The sequence below is a fragment of the Solea senegalensis genome, linkage group LG2, assembly GCF_019176455.1.
Source record: "Solea senegalensis isolate Sse05_10M linkage group LG2, IFAPA_SoseM_1, whole genome shotgun sequence".
Lineage (NCBI taxonomy): Eukaryota > Metazoa > Chordata > Actinopteri > Pleuronectiformes > Soleidae > Solea > Solea senegalensis.
Window position 1 is genome coordinate 32,035,645 of NC_058022.1, and position 13,766 is coordinate 32,049,410.

The window sequence follows — 13,766 nt, forward strand, 5'->3', positions numbered from 1 at the left end:
ACAAGGGTTTAATGGGTGTGAGGCCGTTTGACCCACACGTTTATTAAATATCTGGATTTTTCTATCAATCAAATGTCTATATACAGTCAATATACAGACATCTATATATATAGATATATATCACACACGGTGCTCAGGAGCCGCCGTCTGTTTTGAATCAGGGATTTAAAAAGAAAAATTGTACGGTAGATTTTACGTGTTACAGCTGCTGGTTTAGGTCTGTGGGGTCAAAGCTGAGGAATGACATCTTATCTCTACTTTTGACATAATGTGATATAAAGTACGTTATGGTACCTTATAAATAGAAATGTCTCAATTTTCAGAGACAAACTAGTATCACAATCTTGAATATCTACTGAAATCTGTTTGAATTTTTTTTAACTTAACTGAGCTCTTAACATACAGTATTTATGTTAATGTTTTTACCATTTAGCCATAATGTAAACATTTTGAAAGCACGAACTGAAACAAATACTCTGCTTTCACACAGTTGACTGAGTTCGAGTTAAGTCTACAATTAATGCTCTCCATGGTATTGTGTGTACACAAACAGCATAGCAACATTTGTACGGTTAAAAATTAAAAAAAAATTATGTGTACAACTCATTTACTGTGAAATAAATACAACAAAAGTTCTATTATGTCAGATTTAACATCCGTCTTCTCTCTCTTTCCGATCCAGTGATTTCAACTATTGGACCCATACTACACATCATATTGGCTCATCATTTTTTTACCTCACACAACAAGCCTAACGATGTGGCATAATTCACTTAATTCACCACCGCATGCTCAGAAGAAAAAGGCAAAAAAAAACAAAACAGGGCAACTTTTACACAATAATTTCAAAAGGTTTTATCAGATTTTCTTGTCCTGAAACAAAACAGAGAGTTAAATTGACAAAGTGGAACAAATAAAAAGCTTGTGTGCTCTCGTCCAGGGCCGCACAGACTGGGAAAGGAAATACATTTCCTACCTTGTTCCTTTGTGGCATAAAATGATTCAAAAAAACAAACAATGTTGACAGTAACTTGCATCCATGACGACAGATTGTCAGCGTTTACATACCGAGTGTAAATCGACAGCTTCAGAGTCGACTATTGGGCCATTTGCCAATATCACACAGTCTCTCGTGATATGATCTGGATCGATACGATTCAGGGAATTGATATGGAAATGATTTTTACTGTCGCATTTGTCGCAACTGAAATATGATGTCATGATGTCATGATTTAAATTCACTCTCACGTTTAAATATAAATAAGAATCACTTTTTTTTAGTCTATGTTTTCACTTTTGAAATTTCATGTTCATGAATCGATACATTGATCCAGAAATAGCAAATAAAAAGTCTGTGATTTCAAAGCTCAGACTTTTCCTCTCTCGTCACATTTACAAAGACCACAAACAAAAACTCATGACAGCGATAATACTTTTGATTTCCTGAATACAAAGGTGGCAATAAATATTAATACAATGGTGGTTTATTGTCAGTAAGAGTCCATGTATGAAACGCTCGAAGCATCAAAGCACGACAATAAACGGCACGCTAGAAAAAACACGAGTAGAAAACTGGCTTTGTCGAGTTGAGTGACTCTTTACCTCTTTACACGAGCGGCGGCTGCTGCTAAACAGCTACTGTACGTACAGTAAGTCGATGCGCCTTCATTTATTTATTTTGAATATCTGAAAGGATTTTCCACCACGGCTTCCATGAAACGTCCTTGAATTGTTCTCCCTCTCTCTCCTGAAGTCGTGTACGTATAACTTACAGTACGTGTACCGCAAGCTTAAAGCTCTCAGAGGATCAAATCCTCAACTTTAGAGAGAAGTGGAAATTTAAGCATCGGTGTATGTAAAGATACAGTACGTACTGTATCTTTACATCAGTGTTATAAAATATTAAAAAAACACTGGCATTATCCTTCAAATGTAGTCGTCCAGATATCACTGAGCTCTGATCAGCTCTGGTACAGAGCATGTGTGTGTGTGTGTGTGTGCTTCACAGCTGTTTGTGTGTGTGTGTGTGTGTCCTCTGCTGTTATCTCTGCTGCTCTGCAGAGTGTGGACTGTCCAGGCTGCTGTAGGGGGACAGCGAGGACGTCGCGGGACCTGAGGCTTTCCCGTCATCCGCCTCTTCCTTCTCCAGCTCCATCTCCACCTCTCGGTCATCTCCTCCCTCTGTTCTGAACACCACTGATCCTCTGCCGTCCTCGCTGGACTCCTCGGACGCGGAGAACGCGTCCTCCGCTCTGCTCTGCTCCGCCGCGTTCATGCCTCCCTCACTGGGACTCAAGCTGTCGCCGTCGTCCTCGGGGACGGACTCTCTGGTCTGGCTGTGGTGCTTGACGTTGTAGCGCTGGTTCTGGAAGAACTTGACGATGGTGTGCTTGGGCAGGTCCAGCTGAGCCGACAGGGTGTGGATGGCCTCCTGGTCGGGGTAGAGGCCCACGTCGCCGATGAAGCTCTGCAGGATTCCCAGCGCTTCCAGAGAGATCCGTGTCCGGGAGCGGGCTTTCTTCTGTCCTCCGAGGCCTGGACTCATCCCGCGCTGGGGCGTCTCCTCTGAGCTGTGCAGTGCCGGCAGCAGGACGGGCTGTGGTTCTTCATGGACTGGAGATGGAGAGGTCAGCGGTGGGAGGGGCTGTCTGTGGAGAGCCTGTTCAAAAAGAATTCAAGGATTATTAATAAGAGGATTTTAAGACTTTTCATTCATGCAGCAAATACAGAACCATATTAAATGACACTTTTAATGCCTAATTTGTACAATTTGTAATATGCAGCAAGAACACAATAGATATAACAAGAAATGCCCTCTTTTCTATAGCTTTAACATAAGCAGAGCTCAAGAAATGTAAGTATTTGTCAATTAGATAATAGAGAGACTTTTAATTAACACATAAATAAAATGTCTTATACTTATTTAAGCCTAAAAGACCTTGACAATATGAATGCTGCTTTTCCTTGCCATCACACGGATATCCTTTCCTAAACTTTTCTAAAGTTTCAAATCTGTTCTCTGCCCCACACCAAAGTCCATAGAGAAAATCAGCCATTTTACATTATGCCACAAAAGAGTAGACGATCCCCTGCTGCCTGAATGATTCAGCTGTTGTGTTTTTGTCAGTTAATTATGTTAATTATGTGGAGGATAAAGTGGTAGAAAATGGATGAATGGATGTTAAATTTGTCCAACTGCAACTTGACTTTCAGTTTCTATATTCTTAAGATAACAAAGATTTAAGCCAGGGGTGTCAAAACCTTTTTCAAACCAGGGCCAGATTTGATAATGGGAAGATTTCCGGGGGCCAATGGCCTCTCAGACCTTTTTCTAACAGTAAACTTTACAAACAAGTGCACTATTTTATAATAATCTAATCTTCATTGTTAAAAATGATCTGCCTTTCTTTCACTCTCATCTGGAGTGTTTTATAACAAATAATATACACAAAATGTGTCTCTCACAGGAGAGTTTTCAACCCAGGACTCTGGTTTCAAAGCACAACTAAACTAACAGCTTAACTAATGGGGGCGACATGTGACTTCCGGGTCATAAATAATACACATAAAGTCGGCGCTGCGGGTGGTACCACATCTGACCGAGGACCGTGACACAAAACCACACTATATCCCATTAACAGTGTCTGGAATCAATAAATATTTTTCCTTTTGTTACTATATAAACGACATACAGAGTCTATCTCTCATCAGTCACTCGTGACTTTTTTCAGTACAGACCTCAAAGCTGTCGCGGCTACAATCACGAGTGACCCGCTCTTCCCATGTCGCACTGCACCGCCACCGCTCAGAGGAAATGTCGTACAAGTGGAAGGGTGATTGACCCGCTTCCATCCGCTGCCAACATGAACGCTCCGCTCTCCCCCCCGTTCATCACACAGGCGACCACACTGCTCAAGCCTATTAGCAGGGTGGGGCGGCCAGCACACCCAAACACAGGAATTCCAACATGTAAATCTTTGGCCCATCAAAATTAAAGGACCTAAATAAAGATAATGGCAATTCCTTTTTTCTCTCTCTCGGCTTCAATAATTACAGGCTGTGTTCTGAATAATATTGAGGTTAGGGCCTGACTGGAGAGCGTTCTTGGGTTTTGGGGTAGAGGGTGGAATGGAGGAGTGTTTAGCAGGAAATGTGTGGGCAGGTCATTTACCACTTCTATTTTCAATGACTTATGGGATACGACGATGACAAAGAGGAGGGCAGGTGGTGGGATCACAGACGCAGAGAGACAAAAACATTTTCTTACTCACAAAAGATGCTTTGATTTGTACTTTTTGCTCACACATGGCCGCACTGTGGTTGTGTTTATTAAAAAAATGAGCACATTTCTTTTAGTTTTTACTTGTTACTCCCATCATCATTCCAGTAGAATACAAGGTTGATGTATCGTCTACATCACGTGTGTCAAACTCCACTGACACTTTTACATTGTCCCGTAAAAAGAGAAACAAACTTATTAACTTTGAAAACAGTACAGTGACTTATTGGCTAAGCGCGTGTTGGTCATGGAAAAATGACTTTTTCCAGGACCAATTCCCCTCAAATTCAAGGGCCGAATGTAATGGCACAGGTTACGATGGGACGGCAACATGTAAGACCCGCTTTGTCTATTGTGTTTTATTGACTTGTCCTTTGGATCTTGGTCAAAGTCAGTCTTTGTAATGTTCTTTGATGAGCGAGAGGTCCTGAAATTTGCATTTCGCAGGCGTCACATATTTTGCTCTCTCTTGCTTAACGTTACTCGCTCATTGTTGAGTTTCACACCCCTGAGAGGCTACAATTGTCGGTACGTGTTGGTACCTGCTGTTCTGGGATGTGGAGAACGGTGTGAACTCTGTCGCTGTGCTGCTGCCTCGACTCCTCTTCGTAGACGTGGTCGCGATCGGACTGCGTTAGCGCCAGGAAGCGCCTGATGGTGCACAGGTTCTCCCACAGCGTGCGGTTGTCGGGGCTCGGGCTCTCCTTCCACCTGAGCAGCTCACACAGCCAACCCTACAGCCAAGACCCAGTGGAGGAAAAAAAAATGTGAAAAAGCTAGAGTGACAATGAATGACGGCGTAACGTAGTGATGATGTGACCAAATCGGGCCGGAACATGATGACACATAACTTTGAAATTAACTCACTCACTAGACAAGTCTTTAACTAGGACAGTGTAATGATCTGGCAAATTGCTCCTTGTGTAGAAGCAAAGACTATTTGTCTCAAACCAAAATCACAAACACATTGTTTCATGAAAAACAACTGCAGTGTAAAAAGCTGCAGATCTTTTTTGCAGACTACTACAAAAAACAGGTTAGTTTTTCTCTCTGAGGAGAGAAAACCTAATGAGTGTCATGTGATCCAACCCTATTTCATGTTTCAGGCTTACCAATATACATATATGATAGTTTAGACTTTTTTAAGCACACTAAAGTTTGTCAGCGCTTCCTGGAGAGACAGAGGAGAGGCTTGTCCACGGGCTGCCCCCGTTATCTTCTTCTTCTGTCGATAATGTTCTTATGTTCGTGTTTGGCATCACTTTGCATCACCTTTTTTGGTCAATTGCTGATACTTTTAAATGCAACAGAGCAGAGAAGGTGGAGGAGAATGAAAATGAGGGAAACATCGAGAGCGTGTGTGTGTGTGTGTGTGTAAAGATTGGATTATATCTGCTAGGCTGACCCAGGATCTGCCACCAGCTGTTGTTTATTCACAGCCTTCAGCCTGCAAATTAATGGTAATAATGTGATCATCCCTCCATCATCTTGTCTCCATTTTCTTCCTCCTTCTGTCCCCCCCTCCCCCCTTCATCCCTCACTCACCCCCTCACTTTTTCCTCTGCGACACTTTAACTTTAACTTCTTGTGCCTCGGTGATGAAGAACTTGCAGGAGGTTTGTGTGATAATGTGAAGACATTGCTACTGGCTTGAAAACCATATTGCGCTCTCTCTTCCTCTCTCTCCCCCCTTCTCTCTCTCTCTCCCTCCCTCAAAGCGCAGACTGAGCTTTGATCTCATCCTCGATCACCCGCATTGTTTATATGAGGATGGAGACATGATGGCATACCACAGCGGGGTAATCAGACACTCCACACACCCACACACGAAGAAATCACTCACACCTCCCCGTTACACCCTCATCAGAAAGTCAGGGAGCAGCTATATATGCAACTTCAACTGCAGGATGTTTGTGGATATAAATATTAAAAAAGAGACTTTATTTCAGTGGTGGATAGTGATAAGAATGTTGGATGGGTGTGAAGGTCTTTCTACAAGTTATTATTACGATCATACAGACTTTGATCTGCAGCCGCTTCTGAAAAGTGCTTTATGAATCATCAGGTTAGTAATCGATTACATATTTATTTTATTGCCGGAATAAGGGCTTATTCAGTCACTCGAGTACCTCCGCTCGCTTCAGGATCGGACACCAGGGGAGTGATTTTGAACGACAGCCTTGACAGTCCCAGGGAGCAGAGAGCTGCGTTCCTGGCATGGTCTGGACGGAATCAATTATGTGCCCTAATTATTTCCACGTCGCATCGACAAAGTTACAGTGCTATAATTAAACCAAAGGTTTGATCTGGAAGCTTTTCAAAAACAGCTGTTTCACTGGGACTAACCTGGCTTTTATTGGCAGCCACTTTAGCAAACAGAGCCTGCGAGACCTTCGCCCTCTTCATCTCCTGCTGGATCTCATCGTAGATCCCTGACGTGATGTTCATCAGCGAGTCGAGCTTCAGTGGCAGCTCTGCACTGGACACGCTGCACTTTGACTGCATACAGAGGGAAACAATGGGAAATTTCATTAATTCTATATTTTGTTTGAGGTGATGTTTGGGGTTTGAGTATGAGGCCAGAGTGTGTGTGTGTGTGTGTATGGTACCTGTGTGTGTCTGTGTGTGGTAGGGGTGGAGATGTGGTTGGTGGTGTGGTTGTGGTTCGTGTTGGTGCTCCTCTCTCTCTCCTCCTGGTAGATGCGGTCTCGCTCGCCCTCGGGCAGGTTGAGGAAGTTCTGCATGGCCTTCAGGTTGACCAGCAGTGACTGAGAGGCAGAGCGAGGGTCCTCCTCCTTACGAAGGATCTCTGAAAGTAACCCCTGCAGCACACACACAGTTACTATCATTGTTATCTTCAGTCTCTGGTGGACAGTGACATCATTTTATTTTAGATTACCTGTGTGCGGTTAAAAGCCACGCGGGCAAACACTGCTTGAGAAACGCTGGCCCTCTTCAGCTCGTTCCTGACATGCTGGTAAATGTCTGGTGAGACTTCGGCCCCTGAGCAGTTGAGGCCCGACTCAGTCGCTCCCCCGGGGCCTTTGCAGACCCTTGCGATGGGCGGGTGGTTGAGGAACTGCTGGTTGACTCCTTGTGGGTGCTGCTGGTGGGCGAGTAAGCGGCTGACGGCAAGCTGATGGTTGATGAGGTGGGCCATGGCGAGCTGCTGGCGGACGAGCTGAGGGGACAGAAGGCTGCTGTGGCCCAGAAGCGGCGGAGCCTGGGGACGCAGTGGAGGACTGGGGTGGTGCTGGCCCGCTGGGTGAGGCAGACCATGAGGCTGGGTGGGTGTGGGGGTGTCCCCAAGGCCACTCTTGATTGGCAGAGCTCCAGGGCCACCAATGGTGGCCAGATGTGCGGTGGAGGGTAAGAGAGCGGGAGGACGATGGCTGATGATGCCCAGGTCTAAATCCCTCTCCACTGTGTCAACACACACACACACACAAACAATATAGGTGTGTTACAACTGCCTAACCTTGAGTGGTATTACTGGGCAGTTCAAATCAGAGCAGGGATGTTCTTATTTCAGTCTGGGTTTCAACAGAATCACACTTGAGTAACATTCCTTTAAATGTGTAATTATATTCTGCAAACAAGCTGAAAGTAATTAAACAGACTTTTCTTAAAAAAAAACACATCAACACTTTGGCATAATTCCCATGGATATTTGGGAAAATCACTAAATTATTGTCTCAGGTTTCCAACCCATTTCCATCCTGGTAGAGCTGACAAGGTTCAAAGCCTGGGCATCGCGGGGTGAAGCCAGGGAAGCTGAACCTCAACAATGAAAACACCGTTTTCATGTCATTTGAAGAACTCAAAATCCAGATATGGGTTCCCTCAAAAACCCTTCTTTAAATATTTGCTTAGGGAGTTTCATTTTATTCCAGACAGAGAAATAGTTAGAAACCTCCTCCCTGCTCCACGCTGAAAGACTCTCTGAGGAGTCATCACAAGTCTTATTGCAAGCATAGAGAACAGACTTACAGGAGAACCTAACAGAGAAGTCCAGCCCAAAACCAGTCCATAAACACAAACTCCAAACAATTACAACATAAATGGATAAGTAGATTATATATAACACCACTTTAATGCAAACAAACCTGATACTTAAATGTAAAGAACAAAAAAGAAACTTTGTTTCATAATACTGTATGTGGAAATGTCCACAGATTTTGGAGGAAGGTATCAGACCTGGCTGACCTAATTATTGGCAAAAGAATATTGCCCAAAATAATGTTTATTAAATCTTTACCCGGATAGCTTTATTACTTCCCCAAAAAATTAGAGATCAGACACTCCTTGTGTTACAGTGCAATGGTTGAGGGAAAAGATAAGTTACGCAACCAAGAACAGGCTTGACACGTTCTGGATTTTTTTCTATAATTTCCTTGAGAACAATGATTTCGATATAGATGCTTTAAAAATAAATTGAGTGTTGTTGTTTCCTTTGTTTGTTTTTCTTCTCGATGGAAGATAATGTATATTCTAATTATAGTAGATCGTCAGGACTTGTCAGTAAGGGTAACAGTTTATTATTATTTATTTATTCATGTATTTGAGTGTTTTATTGTTGTTTGTTTACATGTGCCAGGTTGTATTGTTTATATGGCCGTCTTGTCTTTTCTAATTGGACAAAACTTTAATTTAAAAAAAAAATTTTTTTCTTCATTTTTCAGAGCAGTTCAAAGAGGTTCAGAGAAAAGTTGCATAAATGAATCTAAAATCATCCAGAATAAGTAGATTGAAGTGGCCCATTGATCAGACATCCTACACAGCCAGCTGTGAAGGCAGTAAAGTGATTTATGACTTTAGATCATATTGGTCTGAGGTTAATATGGATTTAAATAACGCTAATAATGAGTTTTGGACATGCAGTAATTAGCAGCTGCTGGATTACCTTCACAGCACTTCTCCGGGTTCTCCGGTTTTCTCCCACAGTCCAAAAACATGCAGATTTGGGGATTAGGCAAATTGGACACTCTAAATAGTGAGAGAGTGGATGGTTGTTTGTCTCCAACCATCCACTCGCCCTTGAACGTACCTTTTATATCCGACTTGTCCTGTGCACTCCACATCTTCTCAATGTAGTCACCTGAAGAGGAAACATGACAAGTCTGCATCAGAGTCATTATAAATCCCTTACATCACTTATTTAACTGTACTGCATTTTTATTAAACCTTTCTGTTAACAGTGTGTACCTTCATTTTTCAGTTATTCTCCTCTTTTCGATGGCTTTTTTTTTTAAACCAGCCATCAAGGGAATAGACACTCCTTACCTCAAGATTACTTTAAATCAGACAAATCTAGTTTATTTTCTATCCTTTATAGTCCATTAAAACTTAATTTCTAATGTTTTATTTCCAATTTTCTATAAGTCACTGTGACTGGCTGCTGCTGCTGCGTTCTTTACAGTGAATGAAGTTGGCTACAGGTTGGTCAAGCAGCTCCTGATTAATCAAATCAGATCAAATCAGTGAAAAGATTCTCTTTATCGCTGAGGTGAACTTTGTCTTTCCTTTTCTGAATTCTTTGGCCTCTCTCCCTCTCTCTCTGCTGTGCTGCACATAAATCTGCTTCTTATTACGCTTCCACTGGGTTTGGTTCAGAGTCACATTTTCAGTTATTAAGGGAATAAAAGTTGGAGTGAGGTTTGGCAGGGCTTCAGACTTTTACCTTCCCTGTGTGTGTGTGTGTGTGTGTGTGTGTGTGTATGTGTAAGACAAGCTTGTGTGTGTGGGGCTACCACTGCTGTTTTCCATTTGGAGTTAAGAGCATTTAGTTTTGTCATGTGTATTAAGGGTGACATTAATGTGAACCATGTGACAGTTCCTTCCTACTGAGAGCTGTCATTGACAGACATCTCATGCTGCAGATTAGACACATACAGGCTGACAGACGCTCGTAAACATGCAGGGGGTGGACAGACAGAAGAATGGGAAAGAACTTCATTAAAATTACGCTTCGCTTTTTTGAGGCCACACAAAAAAAACAACCAAAAAGGCGACGAGGCAGGTGAGCGCAGTCACGAGTGTCACTTTTGAAAGGGCTCTGCTTTTTTGTGTGTGAAAAGCAACAGGAGGCAAATAAAGTATAAACAGCTGAACGGTTTGAGTTGGTCACAGAAACTGTAAAGTTTTTTTAACAAGGCAGGAGTTGCTGAACATCATAAACCTACAGCCTGTGTGCATTTAAGGAGTAAGGCGACTGTGAAACATCGGGATTACATGCATCCCAATTAACTTTTTCACTTGAGTTCGATATTTGATGCAAGGGTTCAGTCGACTGAAACTAAACATAAAAGTCTCCAGTGGTAGAATATTTCAGCATGGTGAATATCCGTTCATTCGTTCACTGTCTACAGATTTATCCTCCCACATGAGGGTCACAGGGAGCTGGAGTCAATCCCAGCTGACATAGGGAAAAAGATGGAGTCACACCCTGGACAGTATGGTCAATTTAGAGTGTTCAGTTAACCTCTGCATGTTTGGGACTGTGGGAGGAAACCAGAGAAACCAGCAAAAAGCTAAAAAGACCCCAATCTTGCTGTAAGACATCAGTGCTAGCCACTACTCTGCCGTGTGGCCAGGAGGAGAGTGACCACGACAGTATTGTACGTGTTAAATATTCATCCAGACTCAGACCTGCAGAGAGCTGCCTGTTTGCTGTGGCGCGTCTGGGAGCAAGTGTCTTTGGCTCAGAGGTCATTTCTATTGGACAGGAAAAATCTTCACAGGAGGAATAAGTTTACCTTTGATGCGTTTGTATCTCTTGTACCAGCGTCCGAACTCTTGGCATTTTGAGGTGGAGACGTTGGCGTAGTAGGAGCTGTTCACTATCGCTGAAATCATACTCTGGACAGAGGAAGGAAATGTGAGGAATGATGCATTAAAAAAAGAAAAGGTCTAAAAGCACAAACTCAAGGCGTACGGGCCACATCTGGCCTGCCGTACGATTGTGTTCGGCCCGCTCACCTCTAAAAGAAATAAATGAATTGTGGGGCTCTCTCTCTCTCTCTCTCTCTCTCTCTCTCTCTCTCTCTCTCTCTCTCAAATCCCAACTAAAAACCTGGGGCGATTGGGCCTTTTCTGTAGCTGCCCCTAAACTTTTACCAATGCGAATAAAATCTGCCCCCACCACTGAACATTTAAAGACCCACCTCTTCTCCTTGGCCTTCACTTCAGGATAAAAGTAATCAACCCGGACACTTCTATGTCATTTCTTACCATTTTATTGTTCTATTATGTCATTATTTTACTTCTATTTTTTATACCTTTTATGTTGCTGTGCCTTTAAATCTGTAAAGCACCCTTTTAAATGTGCACTAGAAATAAAGTTGACTTGACTATGTAAATATTTAGCCCAGGCTATTCCATGATTAAATCAATTAAGCATCCATTGCGTTCACTAATGTATCTTAACATGACACGTTTAATTTCAAGTTTTTGAAAAAATTAAAATGAATTTATTAGCTTGCTTTTTGATATTATTTGACCTTGTCTGGCCCTGGACTTGAATTTTGGCCCCTTCTATAATTCTGCTCTAAAGTATTATAATAAATAAACATTATTACAGATTTATGACTTTATTATGAAGAATCAAACTTTATTTTAATATAATTAGGCTGTTAATAAAAGCCTGTGGTTTGTGCTGGGTGTGGCTCTGCCTTCTATAATTGGGTGATGAGATTTCAGCATTGACCAACTCTCGGCTGATTCGTGACAACTCTTGAGCCTGACTTTTTATTCTTATTTATTTTTTCCCCCAGCATGCACTGTGGTCAGTTCCTCAGATAGATGCAACAACTCTTAAAGAGAGTGGTGGAGGCTCCACATGGGAAACAGTGAGGATTAAAACTCACATGAGTCAGGCTGCAAACACACACCACCCACACACTTCCCCCTAATCACTAATTACATCATGACGAAGTCCCGTGTGTAAATCACAAGTCGAAATGACACACTCTCAGGTCTAATGACTGCAGGGTGTGTGTGTCTCTCCCTCTGTGTGTGTGTGTGTGTGAGAGAGACAGCAGTATAATTGAGGTGTGTGTGTGTATTTGCATCTTTTCCCATGGGATTGTATCAATAACTGTATGTGTATGTGGGACAGATTACACACTGCAAACGTGTGGGTAACTGATGATGACACCACATGTTTATAAAAAATATTTTCAGCTGTGTGTGTGTGTGTGTGTGTGTGTGTGAAATAGAATCATCATCATCACACACACTGAACCATTTAGCTTAAGCAAAGGAATTTAAAACTCTATCTCTGTTTACTTGTTACTTCCTGTAACATACTAATCATAAAAAATGTAATCCATAATGTGGAAATCAGGAAAGTATAAACAAAGAGTTCAACAGTCAAATCATTTAGATTTTGTGCTTTTTGTGGACGTTCAGGTACGGGGACATTCAGGTAGAGTGCTTACCTGGGAGAGAGGACACTCTTTAGCCAGAGCGCTCTGGTTGGTCTCTCGCAGCAGCTCTTTGAGGGCGTTCCTCACCGTGGCATGGGTCCACTGCTCTGACGGCAGCTCCTCCAGCCGCGCGAAGCTATGGAACAAAAATATTCACGATGACACAACACAGTGACCACTGAATCATTAAAAACACTCCAGAAAGAAACATCATGAAGTGATTTCCCTTTGAACAGCTCATGACACCAGGTGATTTATTTTAAAGCTATAACTTTTTTTGTCTGTATGCTGCGTCCTTCATCAGACCTGATGTGACGTTTGTGTGTATACAGGAGCCGTGCAGGGGCGGGTGGGGGACAAGAAGCAGATTAATTCCCCTTTTGAAACTTTTCAAAGGCACTTCTTTTGAGTTTTCACTCTCACTCTAACCATGTTCGCTGTCGACAATACTTGCACAGTGAACAAATAATTTCCTGTATGCAGCACGGGAATGTCACACAGAGTCGTGTGGAGCTTTTGTGAACTCATCTGATAGTGGTCCGAGTGAAACAAAATCAGTTTATATTCGACAAAGATCAGCCATAACTTAATTAAGTAAGACAAAATTGCAGCACGCATATCTTTATCTGATAAAATGGATATGGTCAAGGTTGTATAACAAACCACATGAAACTCCTATGTTCATAAATATTGTTATTCATGTCAGTGCAATATCTTTTATGTGAAATCCAGCACAACTCAGTTAAAGTCATGATGCCCTGTATATAGTCTGGTCACTCACCATCTATATAGCCTATATTATTCAGGTTTTTGATTTTGATATTTAATATTAACATCAGGCGTTAACCCTTTTTTTTTTTTTCTTATTTTAACCATAAAAATGTCCTGTGAGTAAGTGCTTTTGCCCATTTTTGCAGAACAACTTACAATATCTGGCAATTATTTAAAATGTACTGCATGTTAAAATACAGTTTTAACAATTTCAAATGAAGAAAACCAAAAAGGTTTATTTAGAAAAGCACTGCCCTTGTACACAAAACCAGATTGTGTGTGTTAAATTT

At 42.0% G+C, this 13,766-nt stretch overlaps 1 protein-coding gene across 1 annotated transcript in view; it reads right to left on the bottom strand.

Annotated features, from left to right (window-relative positions):
* Positions 1-840: 840 nt before the first annotated feature.
* LOC122784677 (DNA-binding protein SATB2-like) overlaps positions 841-13,766 on the bottom strand; it is a 30,791-nt gene continuing 17,865 nt past the window's right edge. Inside the window, exons 6-13 of the mRNA XM_044049988.1 lie at positions 12,718-12,841; positions 11,035-11,137; positions 9,327-9,377; positions 7,179-7,702; positions 6,889-7,101; positions 6,626-6,778; positions 4,822-5,013; positions 841-2,659 (exon numbers count right to left, since the gene is read on the bottom strand). Of these exons, the coding sequence (XP_043905923.1) occupies positions 2,042-2,659; positions 4,822-5,013; positions 6,626-6,778; positions 6,889-7,101; positions 7,179-7,702; positions 9,327-9,377; positions 11,035-11,137; positions 12,718-12,841 (1,978 nt within the window). The 3' untranslated portion in view covers positions 841-2,041. The remainder of the gene's footprint in view (positions 2,660-4,821; positions 5,014-6,625; positions 6,779-6,888; positions 7,102-7,178; positions 7,703-9,326; positions 9,378-11,034; positions 11,138-12,717; positions 12,842-13,766) is intronic.